Source organism: Oryzias latipes, chromosome 20 (assembly GCF_053564925.1).
Source record: "Oryzias latipes strain Hd-rR chromosome 20, Olatipes_Hd-rR_3.1".
Taxonomy (NCBI): domain Eukaryota; kingdom Metazoa; phylum Chordata; class Actinopteri; order Beloniformes; family Adrianichthyidae; genus Oryzias; species Oryzias latipes.
Genome location: NC_136256.1, coordinates 21,571,097 through 21,588,090, shown reverse-complemented (window position 1 = coordinate 21,588,090; position 16,994 = coordinate 21,571,097). Strand labels below are relative to the sequence as shown.

At 41.6% G+C, this 16,994-nt stretch overlaps 2 protein-coding genes across 6 annotated transcripts in view; both read right to left on the bottom strand.

The window, feature by feature from the left end:
* The window catches only part of flt1 (fms related receptor tyrosine kinase 1), a 31,527-nt gene extending 24,682 nt beyond the window's left edge, over positions 1-6,845 (bottom strand). For 4 of the 5 annotated variants that reach the window (XM_020712444.2, XM_011488922.4, XM_078938524.1 and 1 more), the window contains exons 1-4: positions 6,490-6,845; positions 4,281-4,371; positions 3,753-3,958; positions 1,381-1,505 (exon numbers count right to left, since the gene is read on the bottom strand). In XM_020712444.2, the coding sequence (XP_020568103.1) occupies positions 1,381-1,505; positions 3,753-3,958; positions 4,281-4,371; positions 6,490-6,547 (480 nt within the window). In that variant the 5' untranslated portion in view covers positions 6,548-6,845. Of the gene's footprint in view, positions 1-1,380; positions 1,506-3,752; positions 3,959-4,280; positions 4,372-4,490; positions 4,721-6,489 lie in introns of those variants that run through there. The other variant, XM_078938523.1, reaches the window with a different exon arrangement.
* Positions 6,846-9,682: 2,837 nt separating this feature from the next.
* Positions 9,683-16,129, bottom strand: LOC101159473 (suppressor of tumorigenicity 14 protein homolog). The gene is made up of 17 exons (XM_078938529.1): positions 15,942-16,129; positions 15,100-15,167; positions 14,811-15,004; positions 14,653-14,739; positions 14,282-14,501; positions 13,968-14,110; positions 13,747-13,844; positions 13,544-13,653; positions 13,287-13,420; positions 12,988-13,092; positions 12,396-12,506; positions 12,209-12,322; positions 12,006-12,125; positions 11,750-11,933; positions 11,412-11,683; positions 11,159-11,295; positions 9,683-9,990 (listed from the first exon to the last, which is right to left on the bottom strand). The coding sequence occupies exons 1-17, from the start codon at positions 16,029-16,031 to the stop codon at positions 9,823-9,825; spliced, it is 2,355 nt and encodes a 784-aa protein (XP_078794655.1). The 5' UTR covers positions 16,032-16,129; the 3' UTR covers positions 9,683-9,822.
* Positions 16,130-16,994: the final 865 nt, after the last annotated feature.

Sequence of the window (16,994 nt, the reverse complement as noted above, 5' to 3'; positions counted from 1 at the left end):
AATAATTTAGTTGTTCTTTATGTTTAGTCCAATAACGAATCACAAATATTTTTTTACTGGAGATTACGAAGCAAAATGAGCAAGAGGTTAAACTTCACAGCTGCTCAACATCAGCAAGTTGTTGTTTAGCTTAACTAATATCTTGATGTCTCCAGTTAACACTAGTTTTATCCCAAAAGGTAGATTTTGTTTACAAAAATCTGCAAGATTTTTTAATATCAAACTACAGTCCTTGACAGGTTAGAGTTAACAAAAGTCAAGTAGAATCAAATCCACCTTAAATCCTACCTTAAGTCCTTGTTGAAACCCAGGGGCAGACTTACCATTAGGTGGGCGATTGCCCTGGGCCCCCAACTTTTTCGGGGCCCCGAGCTGAACGTTTTATAAAAATGTCTAAAGTAAATTTTTCATCTATCATTATTTAACTCTGTCATGAAAAAAACGCTAATTGCTGAACTGGCATAAGACTGATCATGTAAAAGTGTTTGGTCCGCTCCCTGTCCTTCTGTAGTAATGGTATATTCCAGCAAGTCCAGACACTTGCCAGATTGGGCGGTTTCCAGCTCATTAGGGCTATTTTTATTGGTTGACACTACTGAGCAAAATAAGTGTTTAAATAAAATACAAATAAGTAAAATATAAGATAATAACTATTAGTTTAATCATTTTAGGGATCGGTTTGAACTGTTCAGCTTTGAAGATTTTGCCAACAAGTTTCATAACAGAAAGAGGATATTTGGTATGTACTTTGTTCACCAGCTTCCTCCATCAGTTGGACCAGCTGCTTAAAGGATTAAGTGGAGAGGGTTGGCAGCTATTACTCCTACTACAGGAGGTGGTGTGGGGAGGTGAGATATGGAAAGTGATGGTGGACAGGGGCCAACGGGCCACTCTGAAATGTGAACAGTAAAACGTGACCAGATGTCGTCTGCTCGTTTAATCAAAAGGAGTGAGAGAAAAAACTGGACCAAAATGGAAAACACACTCACAGATACACATGCAGACAGCAGACAGGCTTTCGTCCACTTTCGGCCTCATTCAGCACTCAAGCACCAACACTCACAAACACATCCGCACACACTTTCACACATATCCGCAAAAGGACACAAACAAATGGACACACACGACAGCGCAATGGTTGCCAAGACCAGAACAATGCGGTGAACGATCTGGACAGGGAGAAACTACTGGGCCGGGCTCTGTGTGTGCGTGCATGTGCTGGATTTGATGGAAACACTTGGGGAAAGTGATGATATTCACAGAGCTGAGTGCTGTGATTGAGCAGAGGAAGACAAAGCATGGCTTGGATGTGTAGATGCACTCTGCACTGAAGAGTACTGAAGTGTTGCTTGATGAAGGATGTAGACTTCCTGTACTGACCTTGACCAAAGTGGTGGTGATGTTGGGATTGGTGACCCGGCAGGGGATGACGAGAGGCTCCTTCACCTTCATGTACAGCACATTGAGGCTCTTACTGGCACGTTCAACAAACGGCTGCCGACTGTCTGAAACCCAAAAACTCCAGTCAGGGATGCAAATACATGCTGGGAGAGACACAAAAAATAAATATGAACTGCAGCATGCCGTTTAATGTAAACAACTGTTCAAGCCACTGTAACAGCGGGAGAAGTTCAGAAATGTTGCCCTTTGCTAATCATGCTTTATTTTCTAAGTTCGTTTTCGTTTTTTGTAAAGTGACTCATTTTCAACTGAAACGTCTCAGTGAAAATAGTGAAACTTTCAAATATGAGTCATTCTTGCTCCTTATTAGTTCTGTCATCTTGGAGGGTGCTGCTTTTTTTTAAGGAAAATTTTGCAACTCAAGAGCCAAGTCTCTCTCAAGCAACAAAGGAAAGCAAATCATGTTTTCAAAAAAAACTAAATATAACTGTTTTAGCTGTTAGTTTGATTTGGTTTGTCCCTTCTGGGCTTTTGTAGAAACACAAATACAACAAGATGGTCTTATGCTGCGTTACATTTGTTCACAGAGGCCTAAATTTTGTGAATAAGGTTGGAAAATTGTACAGGAAAGTTCCAAAGATGGACTTTCCGCATGAAAAGATCAACAGATCTAACCTTAAACGGAAACGCAAACTTTATGTTTGCTAATTTCAGATTAACAAAAGTAGAAAAACACACACAGGGCCACAGTTTGTTCTATCGGACATCTTGATGTCTATAACAATAGTTTGTTGTTAAAGAATTAGTGCAGATAACAATAACTTGCAGTTAGTTGCAAACAATCTGCATGTATCTTTGTTTTTTAACTTCTCAGATTTCATGAGTCCAAGTGTGACTTTCTCCTCAGTTATGACTAAAGTTCCAGAGATGCAAAGCTTTCATCAAGCCAAAAAATTTGCCAAATTTAGAATTTTTATGCTTTATTTCACATTAGAATATATATTGTATTTAATGGAAGGAACAAAAAGTTTATTCATTATTTTCTTTTTTCATTATTTTAGTAAATGATTGTGAAAAGCTGCTTTGATAAAATTCCAATCAGATGTTCCAAGTGGGAGAAGATTTATTTCTGATTTTTCATCATAAATAGTGAGGTTCCATCCCCCAGATTAAAATCCAAAGATCTACAACATAGCTAGACCTCGCTTATGGACAGCACGCGCTTTTATTTTGATGTTCCAAAAAGCATCCTTTATGATTTTACAAAGTATCCTAAACAAAAAGTCACACAAAAACGTCTGAGTTCCTATAAACAAAAACAAACCGGCTGAATACCTATTCAGCACATGACTGCAGGCAGTCAACTACAAACACACAGATTGTTTCGAAGCAATCAAACGGCCTCTCCGTGTCGTCTCCCTTCAGTCCCACTGCTGGAATAGTTCTGTGCCATTCAAAGATGTGGGTGTTGTTCAGTGTATTGTTTGGGACCATAGGGTGTTATTCAAGGAAAGCAAATCTCTGAACCTTTGAACAAAAGTACCCCAAGGACTAGTACACTGCAGGCTTCCTCCTCTTGCTTTGATTTCTAATCGAAGACTCAAGTAGAGACACATCAGAACGGTGCTGCAGGCCAAGTCTGGCGGTTTATGGACACAGTGACCTGAGCGATTGATAACCCCCCAGGGGCTATTTTGCCAAACAGTAGCATGCCCCGTGACCCTGGCCTGCTGCCCAGCTCCATGGACAGTTCCAGCAGTGCAGCATCACTTTCCAGGTCAGGGAGGAGCCACCCTGGCAGACACTGTGCCTCCTTCTACCTCTGGACACGGCAGAGCTCCTGGCCTTCAGTTTCTCACATATGCACACACCGCCATCTTCTAGAGACACATCCCCTCCTAAAACGCCCCCTCAAAGTTCTATTCCTCCTCCCCCAAGCACAGGATGCTTCAAGCGAAGCTGAGGCGAGCAGATAAGGCTGATGGCATGGGAAACTCTGCCCAGACCTGAGCCTTTCAGCAGCTGGGCTATTCCTGGCCTCAAGATAGCACGTAAACGAAAGTTAGAAAGGATTTATATATAGATGAGAAGGAGGAGGACTTGGGATGGGAGGACAAGGAGGGGAGGAGCAGGGTGAAACTGTGCCAAAGTCATTTAGAAGGATGTGTTGTTAGGACAAACAGTGTTTCGATATAATCGGCTCTCTGGCATTGGTCTGTATTTAGCACCCACCACATCCTGTTTGACCTGAGAGGATAAACAAAAGCGTGGAGGGGTGAAGGAGTGAGGGGCTTCTCTGGAACTGGAAAAAAGGGTAAATCACCATGTGGCGTGTGGACAGGGGGTCTTACCTGCAACATAAACGTAGACAGACGCCTGTTTTTCAGTCCTGTGTTTGTACCGGCAGCGGAACAGGCCGGTGTGTTTGGCTTTAATCTTGCTGACTCGCACCTGGCTGCAGTAATGCTGCATTGTCCTCCCACAACGGGATTCAGCCACGTCCACCTGATCTCTGATCAGGCTTGCTGGGAACGCCCATGACAGCTCCCATCGGCCCCTGGCCAACAGTGACAAGTCAGTGTCGCATCTCAACATTCTTCACCTTCACCATTGATTTGCAAAAACTAGATTTATTGCAAAAGCAATCAAGAGATTTTAATTTGAACAAAGGATTCTGAAGGAATCCGCTTTAGATAAGAGGGCTTAAAGAGAAATGATTATTGTTCCAATGCATACCCGGATGATAACTTTCCAATAATTTCTCCCCTCTTTGAACATGTTTTGTTTGGCGTGGATCTGGAGGAGGGTCCAGTCCAGCCCAAACCAAACCTTTTGGCTCAAACTTGAGCTTCTTAGCTTTGGACGTTCCTCAGACTGACCTGCAATTGAGCAGAAGTGTCTGGTCGGCTTCCAGAACCATCTGTCGAGATCTTACATCCAAGTGAGGAACACTGAACTTTCCTGTTTGATCTGCAGAGGAAGGAGAGAGATGGGGAAACAGGATAAAGGTGAAGTCACACAAACATCTTTCACTATCTGGTGGCCTAAAAAGTTCAAACTGTGCCCCTAGTATCTGCAAACCTCCTTACATTTTCTTGTGGAAATGCGCAAGCATTGACTTTAAAAAATAAATAAATCTATGAACATTCCTTTTTCTCCACTTCATCGATGAGGGATTCATGACAGATGAAGGCACTTGTCTGTCCACCCTTCCTTCCTCCCAGCAGCAGCAAAAACATCGCTTAGGTAACTTTGTCCTTCAGTCTGACAGTCGTTCATGATACACGGCCATCAGTTCAAACGGCAGCCGTCCTACTGCTCTGAGGGCTCTTAAATCATTGGTGAAGCACTTAGTGAGCTGTCACTTGTCATCATCATTGTTCCCAGTGGATGCCCCATTGAGCAGGTCCAGTGTTGCACACTGTTAGCACTTCCTACTCAGTTTCCTCAGATTTTTCAGTGAGCGTGAGAAGCCAACAGAAATGCGCACAACAAGGTAAAGTTAGATGGGGGAAGCTGGTCTCCCGTCTGCTTTTTTGGACATTAAGACTCTTAAATGAGAGTGTAAATGTCACATTTTTTTCCCGAGAGGTGAGATTTTCTGAACACAATATGGGCAAAATTTGACGACAATTTTTTTTCTTAACAGGTGTTGGAAATCTCACAGGAGGTCGAATAACTTAATTTATGTAGTCGATCTAAAAAGAGTGCTGCAGAGGGAAATATCATTTGCCTCAAATAATTTTAGAAAATGATTAAATGTGAAAAATTTGGTGCAGTTTGCTTGTAAAAACGTTGAAATCAAATAAAGATTTCAGATTTTGGAGCACAGTTCTGACATTTCAATGCAAGTAAATGATAATGGCATGTGGCCTCCCATCTCCCATGATTATTAGACTCAATGGTAAGATCTCTGATAAAATAACCAAAAATAAACTCTTTACAACCCAAAAAAAAAAACATTATCCGCTGTTGGTTCACAAAAAAGAAAACTTAGCAGGTAACAAAAAGACCTTATCCAAACAAGACATATAATTTGTGACATTTCGTTTAAATCTTACATAAAAATAAACACATTTAGGATGCGTTGAATTGAACAAGTATATCTGATTAGAAATCATTAAAATTATTTCTAAAGCATGCACCCTTAAAATGTTTTCTGACTGATACAGACAAAGATTAATATATCTTTAACTTACTTTTTAAGGCCTTTCTTAAATGCCACTAATAGAATTTTATTAGAAATTGCAGATAAATAAAAGTGCACCTACTTCTGGTATTTATGTTTCTAAATGGTAAAGCCAGAAAAACAAAACAAAACAAAGCTACTTTACATAAAAAATGCAAATTGAAAATGTTTTTGTATTTGTATTTAATCAATAATATTAATAAGAATTTTTCCTGGAGTATAATCGTTTGTGCTGGTGAAGTTACGGAGACTTTGTTGAACTCAAAATTACCTTGAGTGTCCATAACTGTCCTTAAGAAGGGAAAATGACACCCGTTTTATCTTTCTATACAAGGATCTTTGAGGCGCGCAAAAACGAGTTGGACTGCGTTACTGTTTCCCTGCGCGCAAATTGACCCCAGTTCCTGCATTTTTCCTCTGTTTGTCGTGATCCTTCATGCCTCTGGTTTAGAACAGTCATTTAACAAACTCGTCAGTGTCAGGAAACAACGCCCTTCGTGCGTCCATTCAACTGGTGCCAAGCGCACCAGGAGCCGAAGCGTAAATGTCCGCGGTATCCAAACAGCCGCCCCCCTTGGATGCCGCTTATCTTTCCCTGCGCACAGTGGCTAAATTAGGCTTGAAAGCTGTAGGCACACGCCAGATCAACAACTTCAGTGGCCGATAATCGCAGAGCCAACTGAAGTGGAGTGCGCACTTGGTTCTCTTTCTTTGCAGCTGGTTGTTAAGAGCCCCACTTTGATAAAAACTAAATTGATAAAAAAAAAAACCTGTGCGCAAAACAAGTAATCTTGACATTTTTACCTTAAATAGAAAACATTTAAAGCCATAGTATATTTACACATGTGCGATGTGGTATTCAGTAAGTAGTAAAATTATTACTTTAAACCACGACTCACCTTTTCCAAAAACACTGTACAATCCACAAAGAAAACACAGGGAAATACAATTCATCATTCTGGAGGCTCCGACAGCGAGAGGCTGTCAAACAAAATTCATTAAAGAAATGTTACTCCTGCTGCTGAGTTTTAAACTCCGCTACAGATACGAAGCAGCACTGCCAACAGCTGCGCCAGGATCGCTGGTTGAACGGTGGATTTGGTGCGGGTGGCTGCAGATCACGCAACTGCACGCAACTCTTGAACTCTACTGCACTTGCTTGCCTTGGTTTACAACTGTTGCACAGATTTATACCGTTCCCACAGAGTGGCCACCGGATGGTGGGTTTTCGTGACGCGACCGTCACACCCACGGTGCGTAAAAGCGTTTCCGAACCCCTGCAGCTGTCAGCTGATAATGACAAGTTAATGAGACAGTGTTATGCAATTAATATCACCATTTAGAATAAAAATGCAAAAAAACAGCATGTTTTTCATACCAGGACAACAACCCGTACGGTTAAAAGTAACCTGAGAGGATTGCGCACTGGCATCTCTGCGCGCACAATTTTGCATATGGAGAGGGCACACGGGGTTAGAGGCACGTAGGCACAGAAGCAAACGTGCAGTATCAAGCACTGGTCAAAATGGTGTAAAAGTGCATCACTTCAATCACATAAAGTGGTCAGCAAATAAGCAAAAACAGATTATAATTATTATTATTATTTACAGTTGCTTAATAAAACAGCAAAAAGATGCATTTGCAGGCAGGAACAACAACAAACAGGTAACAGTTACAGTAATATTACTGTCTTTAATGTAAAGGCAATTACACCAAAGATGGATTCAGTAAAGCACATCATGTCTTCATAGGACGCAGTCATTTCAACAGACAGCGGCCACTGGGTGGAGACGTGAGCTGAGAAAACTCACAAAAACCCAAACTGCAAGTCTTCATAGAGAGTTCAGGAAAAGCTCCTTTGTGATATCATTTCCTTACATACAAAATGAACTGCAAAAATAAATTAAATCAGAGTTTAACTTTTTTTTCTTAAAAAGTCACTTGTTCCAGAATAATTCAGGAAAATGAGAAAAAAATAATCATGGTTTGACAGTCAAATGATGAGTCAGCATGAGAAGATTGCTAAACCAATTCATCAGATGAAGAGGCTGAAAAGGACGGCTGCTGAAAGCTGGTCTTTGGTGCAATACAATTACTCAAATGGAAATACACTTTACTTTCTTTTTTAATTTAAAGTACTGCTTGAAAAACAATTTTCTCCTCATGGACAGGTGACTAAAATATCTGCTTTTGAAGGAAAAAGTGGGGATTTTTGAAGTACATTAGTATTTTCTTTTTCCAAAGAAAAGCATCTCAGTTCTGGTTCCGAAGATCTTTAACAGAATTCTGCCAGCTCTTGCTCAGAATATTAAACTGATGGTCAGTTTATGAACAACCACTTAAAACTTCAGTGGATTTGACAAACTGCACAGCTGAGTTTGAGTTAGCTGCGTGAGTTTGAAAAGGTCTGTCACAACAGTCTTGCTTACAGTGCAAAAACAATAAAATTGCAATTTTCTGAAGAAAATTGTGTTTTGGTTAACATCTTCTTGTGGCTTTTTTCTGATGATAAATTGGGGAAATTAAGCTTAACATGGCATTTCTGAGTATTTGTTCTTTACTAGTTTTATTTATGCTGTTCTGGCAATAATCAAATAGAAAACTAGACAACAGAAAGAGACGATGAGAGTATCATTTGTATATTCAAAAACACCATGAAGAGGGTTTTTCTTTTAAATAGAAACTTTTGATCTCGAGTCATTTTGTCCCACAACTTCCTTCCTCGGTTGCACAAACAAGTATATTTTTTGATGTAAAAGAGTATTAAGATTATAAAGTTTTTGTAATTATTATATATTTTAAGTAGAACTGAAAAAAGGCTAAATATAATACCCTAACACAACATGACCAACTCCCAAAATTGTCTGTTTTGTCTTTTTGGTGCTTAATTGCAGGTTTTTGTACAGATAATCCACATCATTGTTAGTCTCCTAAAGACCCACAATGAAAATTGTTTTTGGTGCAGCAGATGCACAAAATCCTATTGGAAAAAGCCTGTAGCTGTGACGTAGGTACTTCAATCAACAGGCCACAAGCTCCCTGCTCTGCTCCATTCTGATGGAGACAAATAGATCCATGTGCGCCTTTGGTTTCCTTATCTGAGTTGGCATCTGATGCAAAACTGTACGGTTGACATCTCCAATATTGCTCACCATTTTTGTTGCACCGCCAATTTTAGGTTGGGGGTGTGAGAGGCTGTAAGCTAGCGGGAGAGCACTTAAACAGATGGATGATGGGAAATGCTTTCACCCACAACTCAGGCAAATTTCTAATGAACTACTGTAGCTCTGCAGAAACTATGTCCTAGAAAACGACAGAATTTATTTATCTCGGTTAAGAATGGCACAATAATAAATAAAAGACCATTGGAAAATAATTAAAAATAGATCAAAAGATGATCAGAGTGGGTCTTTAAACTGTCAAATTTATTCTAGTACAAGTTTCTTTTCCTTTGCTTCAATACACTAAAACACTGGTCGGACACCAGCAGTTATCTTTTTGCACGATGCACAGAACAGGAAGAAAGGACTTCTGTCTCTCTGTCCTCAGCAGATTTCAGGGAGTGATGATTTTTGACCAAGGCTTTACATTAAGAGGCTTTTTTGTGTTTGTTTTAATCTGGGTGTAAAATATGTTTACCAACAGCAAGGAAACTTATTTACAGATAATGAAAAGATCGATTGGAAAGAAATAAGATGGATAAAGACAAAATAAAAAAAGGAAATTCAAACCAAATTTCCATCTGTGTATGAACGTATGGTTGATATAGTGTTTATATGTAGTTGACCTAGATTTTTGTGTGTGTGGGGGTGTTTGTGTGTGTGGGGGTAGGTAAAATAGTAAATGGCACATTTGTGTCTGCATAATGTTTGAAACATTTTTTTAGGGCAGTCTAGCAAAAACTCCACAATAAAAATGATATTTCCTGTACCATCAACTGTAAATTTTAATCTTGCACTGCGATCAAATGCAAACAGCTGAGTGAAAACAAATCAAAATGTAAGAATTGTCTCACAAAATCCAAAAATGTTGCTGTAGTTTGCACATTGGGAGCATGCTGGTGGGTTTGGAGCAGTGAGAATGAGCTGTCTTGTTCGGCCCTTTTGAAAGGTCTCTTTAAACAGCCTGAAAGCATTACTGTGCGGTTATGACACTAATCGGTGGACAAATGTCAGGGCAGAAACAATCATCCCGCGTGCTCTCATTTTTCTTCATGACTTGGTGCAGCACTGTCAAACCTGCCCTTTAGTCTGCAGCCGGATCCAGTCAGTGAACTTTACCACCTGTGTATAAACTCCGGGACGGTTTTGCCGCGCGCAGCCTTCCCCCCAGCTCACAATTCCGGCCAAAAACCATCGCTTGCCGCGCTCCAGACACACCAGCGGACCTCCTGAGTCACCCTGAGGGCACACACACACACACACACACACACACACACACATAGACTTTGAGGTGTCCTTGCAAACATCTAGGAAAATAAATACCCCATGATTTCCTTAAAAACCCGATTGAGTTTTAAAGAAGAGTAAAAGCCAGTCATGCATTTAATGCATAAACTCTAATATTAGGCTAAAAGCAGGATTAGCACAAGTTTAAAGGCGACACACGTTACAGTGGGATTTGACAAACTGAGTTTGAGTCAGCAGCGTAAATTTGAAAAAGTGCACCACAACTTTCTTGCATTTCCCGAGCAAACAAATTGAAATGGCGATGTTTGGTCCTTTTAAAAGCCCACTCCAATGAAAATGGTGTTTAGGGGGTGTTTAACAATTTCTTGTGGCGTTTTTCTGATCATGAAGGGCATATATAAAGCTGAAGCTTAAATTAGCATTTCAAAGTATTATTTTCTTCAAATCATTGTGAATCACGAGCCGTTTGAAGTTTAAGAAGAGCTTATTGGTGATGTAGAAAATATGCCGGGCGTGCCACAAGCTCCCCACTTTGCTCCATTCTGATACATCCACTTGTAGATGACTGGATTCATGTATGTCTTTGGTTTCCTTGTCTAAGCATCTGGCTCAGAACTAAATGGCTGGATTAATCCAATATTGCTCACCAATTCTGGTGCACTGGTAATGTTGGGTTATAGGTGTAAGCGGCTGTAACCTAATATGAGGGTGTGTAAACAGAGAGCTCTCAACAATGGATAGTGGAACTACTGCCACTCTGCAGTATGTCCTAGAAAACAACACAGGGCTTTTTTTTTAAATTTTGCATAAAAATGACATAATAATAAATAAAATACCACTGGGAATGCTTTGAAAAGAGATCAAAAGTTGATCTATTAAAGGCACCAAACTAAAATCCAAAGATTTAATAAACAGTTACATAAATGAAGGGCAAGAGATTTGAGGAAACTGAAAACAAAACATTAAAGATTTTAACAAATATTTTGCACAATGAATAAAACTTTCAAAGAAAACAGTTCTTTTAATACTCTCACATCCTAGCTTGGTAAAGAAAGAGATTTTTTTTTTAAATGACCAATTGAACCCATAAAAAATGTAGATATAAAAAGCATACCTTTAAGTGTAGTTGAGTGTTTCTACATATAAGCGACACACATACCTGGCAGGCGTCCACTCCTCCCTGCAGGTTCCCAGCACACATCATCCTGGGAGTCACAGCATCATCATAGAGCTTGTTACAAGTCTTCCTGTTAATTATCTTAACTGAGGCCTCTTGTAACCGAGAAGCTAATTCACCTGCATTAATTAAAACGCACACAATAAAAATATGTAAACGCCAGGTTACTTTAAAAAAACCCTCTAAAGGAGTCATTTCGATGTGTTGTTTTTCAGTGTGTTTGGGCGTCACGTACCGTCCTCCATGAGAACCCCCCAGCCTGTGACGTAGCAGCTCGTTCCCGTGGTAAAAGTGTGCGAGGATGCAGGAACACACACAGGCTGCACCAGGTCACTGAAGAACACCGGAGCACTGAGCTCAAGGAGAGCGATGTCGTAATCTGATGTGAACTGGTCATATTGTGGGTGGAGGAGGATTCTCCGGATCAGCCTGGTGGCTGCTCCGTGGTTTCCCCTTGCCATCACTCGCATCCCCATGTAAGCTCGCCACGCATGCGGGTCTGAGTATCTGCAGACACAAGGATCTCACTATTCACAGGTTGACTGTAAAGAGAGTTTTTGGAGTTATTCTCACTTGATGGCATCAGAGTCCTGAAAGCAATGAGCTGCAGAGATGAGCCAGCGGTTGGAGACCAGTGTGGCTCCACAGACGTGGCCGTAGCGCTCCATCTGCAGGCTGACCTGCCAGGGCCACGAACCTGCCAAGGCATCAGACCCTCCCACTATCTTAGCCCGCTTCTTGGGTCTGGTGCCACATCCTTGGAGATCAAAGAGGAAATGAAAGTGAGAGCTTTTCTTAAAACAACAATTCTGTGAAGTTTAGACCTTACCACAGCGCCGCTCATCGGAACCATCAGAGCAGTCTTTAACTCCGTCACACTCAGGGTTGACCTTGCTCACACACTTTCCATTGCCACATTTGTAGTTGGAGGGGGAGCAGCTCTTCACATCTGAAAAATGGAGAGAAAACATCAAACTAAACTTTTGTCCATCTTCTAGTCAAGGCAGAAACAGTGCTGTCATGAATGCTCACACGCTCTGGTACAGTTGAGCTCATCGCTGCGATCTTTGCAGTCAAAGATGCCATCGCACACGGATGACTTGGGCAAACAGACCTTGTTGGGACAAACGTGGGAACATTTACTTCCTGAAAAACAAACGCAAAAAACCCAAATGAAGCAAAAAGCAAGCATGGAGGCGGGATAATTGTGTGAGCTCACCGCAGGCTCCCTCCTCGCTGCTGTCTGCACAGGTGCTCTGACTCAGGCACTGGCTGCTTTGAGGTCTGCACTGGCCGTTCACACACAGGACTTCCCCCGGCCTGCAGGATGCTACAGGTTTCACATGAGCACACGAAACAGGCAAATCTGGCTTTAGCTTCACAATTACCAGCACATTGTTAGTCAGCACTTTTTTTTTAAATCTAAAAAGTCACACTGTAAAACTAAAGGACTTTACTTAAGATGTCATTTTAATGTAAAACTTCACAAAAAAGAAAAAAATAATTTTCCAAAGACATTTATCTGGATAACAGATTGTTCGTTAAAGTTCTTCATGTATCAATAATTTTGACACTATTAAACTTGATCATTAGTTCTTATTTACAAATTGACTCTAAATGAACTCTGACAGTCATTGTTTTAAGGGTTCGATTTGAAAGCATAATTAAAATATCAACATTTTTAAAAATTGTAAAAAGTTTTGAACTTCTCCATTTTTATGGAGAGGTTTAACACAAACATTTCAACAGAGGTATGGTACCAAAATGTGACCATTTTTTGATTCAGTCTCAAGCTTTGCTGTGTGACTTACAGCATTTAGCCTCGTCCCGTCCATCTGAACAGTCCTTGACTCCATTGCAGACTTTCTTCAGGGGGATACAGCGACCATCTCCACAGCGAAACTGATGAGGACAAGCTGAGGAAGAGGATTTAGAATTAATTTAACCCAAAGTTTATGTCAACACGCACACACAAACCAATTTAAGAATAATTTATTTCAAAAATGAAAAAAATCTGTTGTTGGTTTTCCTTAAAAAAGAATTTAATACCTAAAATTTGGTGTAGAATTACAATCTATGAAATATTCATTATCATAATCATTAGACTTACTGCCTTCTGGAGAGAACGCTTGGTACAGCAAGTGGAAACCACTGTGAGTGAGAGATTCATCAGAGTGAAATTGGATGGAGAGAGGGGAGGAGTACACCCGTTTTTTGCTGCTGTCGGACACAGGATTACACAGTCTGTAAATAAGGACAAAAAAAGAGAAGATAAACCATCTGAATCCTTTATTATTTGTCTCTGGTGCCCTCAGATCTGTATTTAAATTTTGAGTATAATCAGAACGCTTCACGTTTGAGACTCACTTCACGCCACCGATGTCCAGCCAGTCTTTCTCACAGCTGTCAGAGGATGGAGAGTCCTGAATGTCTATCGTCACGATCGTCACAGAGATCAGATATCCTGGCAGTGGCACCTAATAAGGAAAACTCAGATAATCAGCATCTGATATTGAAGTTTGCGGGATTGATTTCTGATTTCTGTAGTTTGACTGTTTGTTTTTGCTCACCCGCAGCGTCCATGTGCAGTCGATGTTTGGCGGATAATAGGAAGGATAGTACGGTGAGGAAATGGAGCCATTCCAAGAGGTAATTGATCCTCCACAACCTGCAGAAGGAGATGCAACATTACAGAGCAATCTCAATGTCATTTTAAATCTAAAAGTCCTTTTCAAACTAAGGCTGCACACTCCAACGGACACTGACAGTATTCCAATTTTCCCTTAGTGACCTGCTTTTGGGACAGCTTGGAAGTAAGCTTTGAAAACTGCTCCATCCCTCTGCCTGCTGAAGGAGAAGGTGACCAACATGACATTGCCAGAGGACATCAACTTCATGACCGGCGGTGAGCCTGAAAGAGGCAGCCCACACCACCTGGAAGAGACCAGCACATTTGCTTGCGTTTGTTTCTTCTGTGATATGGTCAGTTACGGAGTAACCATCTACAAATTGGTAAATGTGAAATTTAGATTTACTTTATTGTCTCTGGCGGGAATTTTACGGAAGCTTTGTCACAAATGACTCAGCCCTTTAAAATGGGTTTACCTGGCAATGATCTTGTTTTGTAGAGGAAGCAGGAAGTCATAGGCAGAGAGCTTGTGGACGCTGCAGCTTCCTGGTGTGGCGCCTTGAAGCGTGAGGACAACCAGGCGGACCATGTGTCCCGATGGCACTCGGAGGCGCCACTGATAGTATGGCTTCTTAGGGCTGACAAGGCTCAGGGTGCGATTGTTCCCAAGTTTAGCATAGAGGTCGAAGGACATTGCTGGATAGAGAAAGTAGACAAAGAACTGAATGAATCGAATGGAAGTTAGAAGAAGGTTGAGAACTTTTCAAAAGTGCAAAGGACTAATTGAAGTATGTTTACTGTAAGCTTCATGTGTAAAGTAGTTTTCTGTGACGACCCATTTCCTCACCTTGGAAGCCAAGCTGCCATTTTCCCCCCTGGATGCTGTTTTGATTTTTCATTTTATCTAATTTATCATCAGACTCATCTTCCAAACCTGCAAATGAATCAAGATGCTCAATTATTTATTTTTTCTGCTTTACATCAATCAACAGGAAGTGCTTTTACCCATCAGTGAGATCATGTCCTCATCTTCCTCCATGAAGTACCGCTGCTCGTTACGGCTGTACCTCTGCACCTTGTTGGTCCCGGGGAGCCTGCGCTCCTGCCTGTCTGGGCTGGACCTCCGGATTTCCATGGCAAAGTTACTGGGAGCGGAGAATTTACTCCAGTAGAAGACTCTGAGCCCATCGGATCCTTCACTGTCAAACAGAGAGCATTCATGGAGTTGCTGTTGGTTAGAAAAGCATGCTCTTAAATCGCACTCTTTTGAGTGTTCTGTTTTGGCACATCTCACCTGAAGGCAGTAATTCCTGAGCGCAGGTGGAAGGAGCTCCATGGAGTGGACTCATAGAGTTCTGAAAACTGTTTTTGTGAAATAAAGACAACATGTCTGCATTTGAAAATTGTTCTTTCACTGTGTTGGAGCTTTTCGTCTGGCTGAATAGGACAGTTTCATCTTTGACTTTTATTGTGATGAACGGTACTTCGATTCAAATAAACCTGTCTGAACTGGTTTTTGGAATAAAAAAATAGAAAGTTTGGGAAATTCCCTTCTATCGGTTGAGGGATTTGAAAATATGCACCTGACCTTTTGCTCCAAAATGCAGACTCTGCCTCCCTTTTGTTTCTGCGCCCTTCTGTCATCCCGGCTTGCCCCACTGCCCTTCCTCTCCCTCTTAACCCCCGCATCAAACACAGGTTGTCCTGCTCTCGGTAGAATCCAGCACACATAGTGGCTGATTGTGTGAAAGCTGCAGAGACAATGTTTTTATTGAGCGCCTGCTCTTCCTCTCACTCTTGCTGCCCGAGCCTCGCTCGGCTCACAAATGGTGCTTGTCCTCAGGCCTGAAAGGACCCTGTCCCTGGGGGTCTTAGGAAATTGCGCTTACACTGTGTACAGCTCCTTTTTCTGCTTAACATAGAGGCGCAGAAGAGAGGAGAGTGGGAAAAAAAGAGGCAGACAAGGGAGGATAGAGGAGATAAAAAGAGAGAAAAGGAATAAATTTAGGGACAAAAAAAGAGATAGTACACAAGAGTTTTAAAAAAATAGGGATGGAATGAAAGCTAAAGAAGCATGGTCAGCTTCAACCAGGAGGAGGGATGAATGATGACAGACAAGCTCAAAGTTCCACTTACATAATGCTTCAAAGCCTGAACCTGCAGGCCGAACTGAGGGGAGGTGGAGTCAGCCAGCTCCAAGGAGAAGCTCAGGTTTGGGAACTCCATACTGCCACCGATGAAGAACACTGAGTGAGGCGGAGCTGGCAGGTAGAGGAAGAGATTTGAGACCGATGTACTGTGTGAGGCCGAGGAGTTAGGAGAGAAACAACCCAAAAAAAAACCTTGGCAGGCGTGCACTCACGTGTTAAGTGGTGGAGAGTCAGTGCAACAGCAGCGGCGAAGGGGAAGACAGGCAGAAGACCTAACAACCATCTCCTCCATGAACAGCAAGCTGGCACCCCCTCCACCCGTTTGTCCACCTGGGCCTCAGGCCTCGTGGGGTGGCTCGGTGACTGTTTGGACTCCCCATTTCCCTTTTAGACATCACTCAAATATCATACCAGCTTGTTTGCTCTCAAGTTCCGATTATCAATTTTACCACAAAGGTAGAAATGATGCCTAAATCAATGAGGAATGGATTTGTAAATTGACTCTTCCCTCTTCAGGGACTCGCTTAGCAACAGACAAAGTTAAGATCTTCCAAAGCATTTCAGGGATTGACAGGGATCTCTGGGGAAGCAGACAAAGCTGGGCAGGAGGGATCTACTTTCCCACGGCCCGGCTTTGCAGTGTCAGTCAACCTGACGTGGACCAAAAAGAAATGTTTCCTTACAGACAGCTGTAAGGATGATTCCAGGAATAACTGGTTCAATTTAGTTCTGAAAAAATGTCTTCCAACAGAAAAAAATCAAAATCTTGACTAAAGAACCAGAACTCTCAGCTGATGATAGAACATTTTATCAATGATGGCTTACCTGTGCTTCTGAGCATCCGGAGTGTTCACGAGTCGAGACACAGTACACCTCACAAGTTCTGCTTTTGGGGAGCGTCCTCATCGCACTGTCTCGTTAAGGTTTGCAGAGGCAATATGCAACAATACCTCAGGCATAAAAACGAAGGGGAGAGAGGAAATCCCTTCTGTTGCCTCCTCTTAAAAAAAAGGGAGCAGAAATCTGAGCTGAGCGGCTT

What these genes read in the sequence shown, in the direction of transcription:
- LOC101159473 (XM_078938529.1), bottom strand. Translation starts at nt 16,031, where the DNA reads ATGGAGTTCCCAAACCTGAGCTTCTCCTTGGAGCTGGCTGACTCCACC. An exon ending in GCTCAACTGTACCAGAGCGT is followed by an intron (nt 12,126 to 12,208) that starts GTGAGCATTCAT and finishes TCCATTTTTCAG; the next exon opens with ATGTGAAGAGCTGCTCCCCC. An exon ending in TTCCGATGAGCGGCGCTGTG is followed by an intron (nt 11,934 to 12,005) that starts GTAAGGTCTAAA and finishes TTGATCTCCAAG; the next exon opens with GATGTGGCACCAGACCCAAG.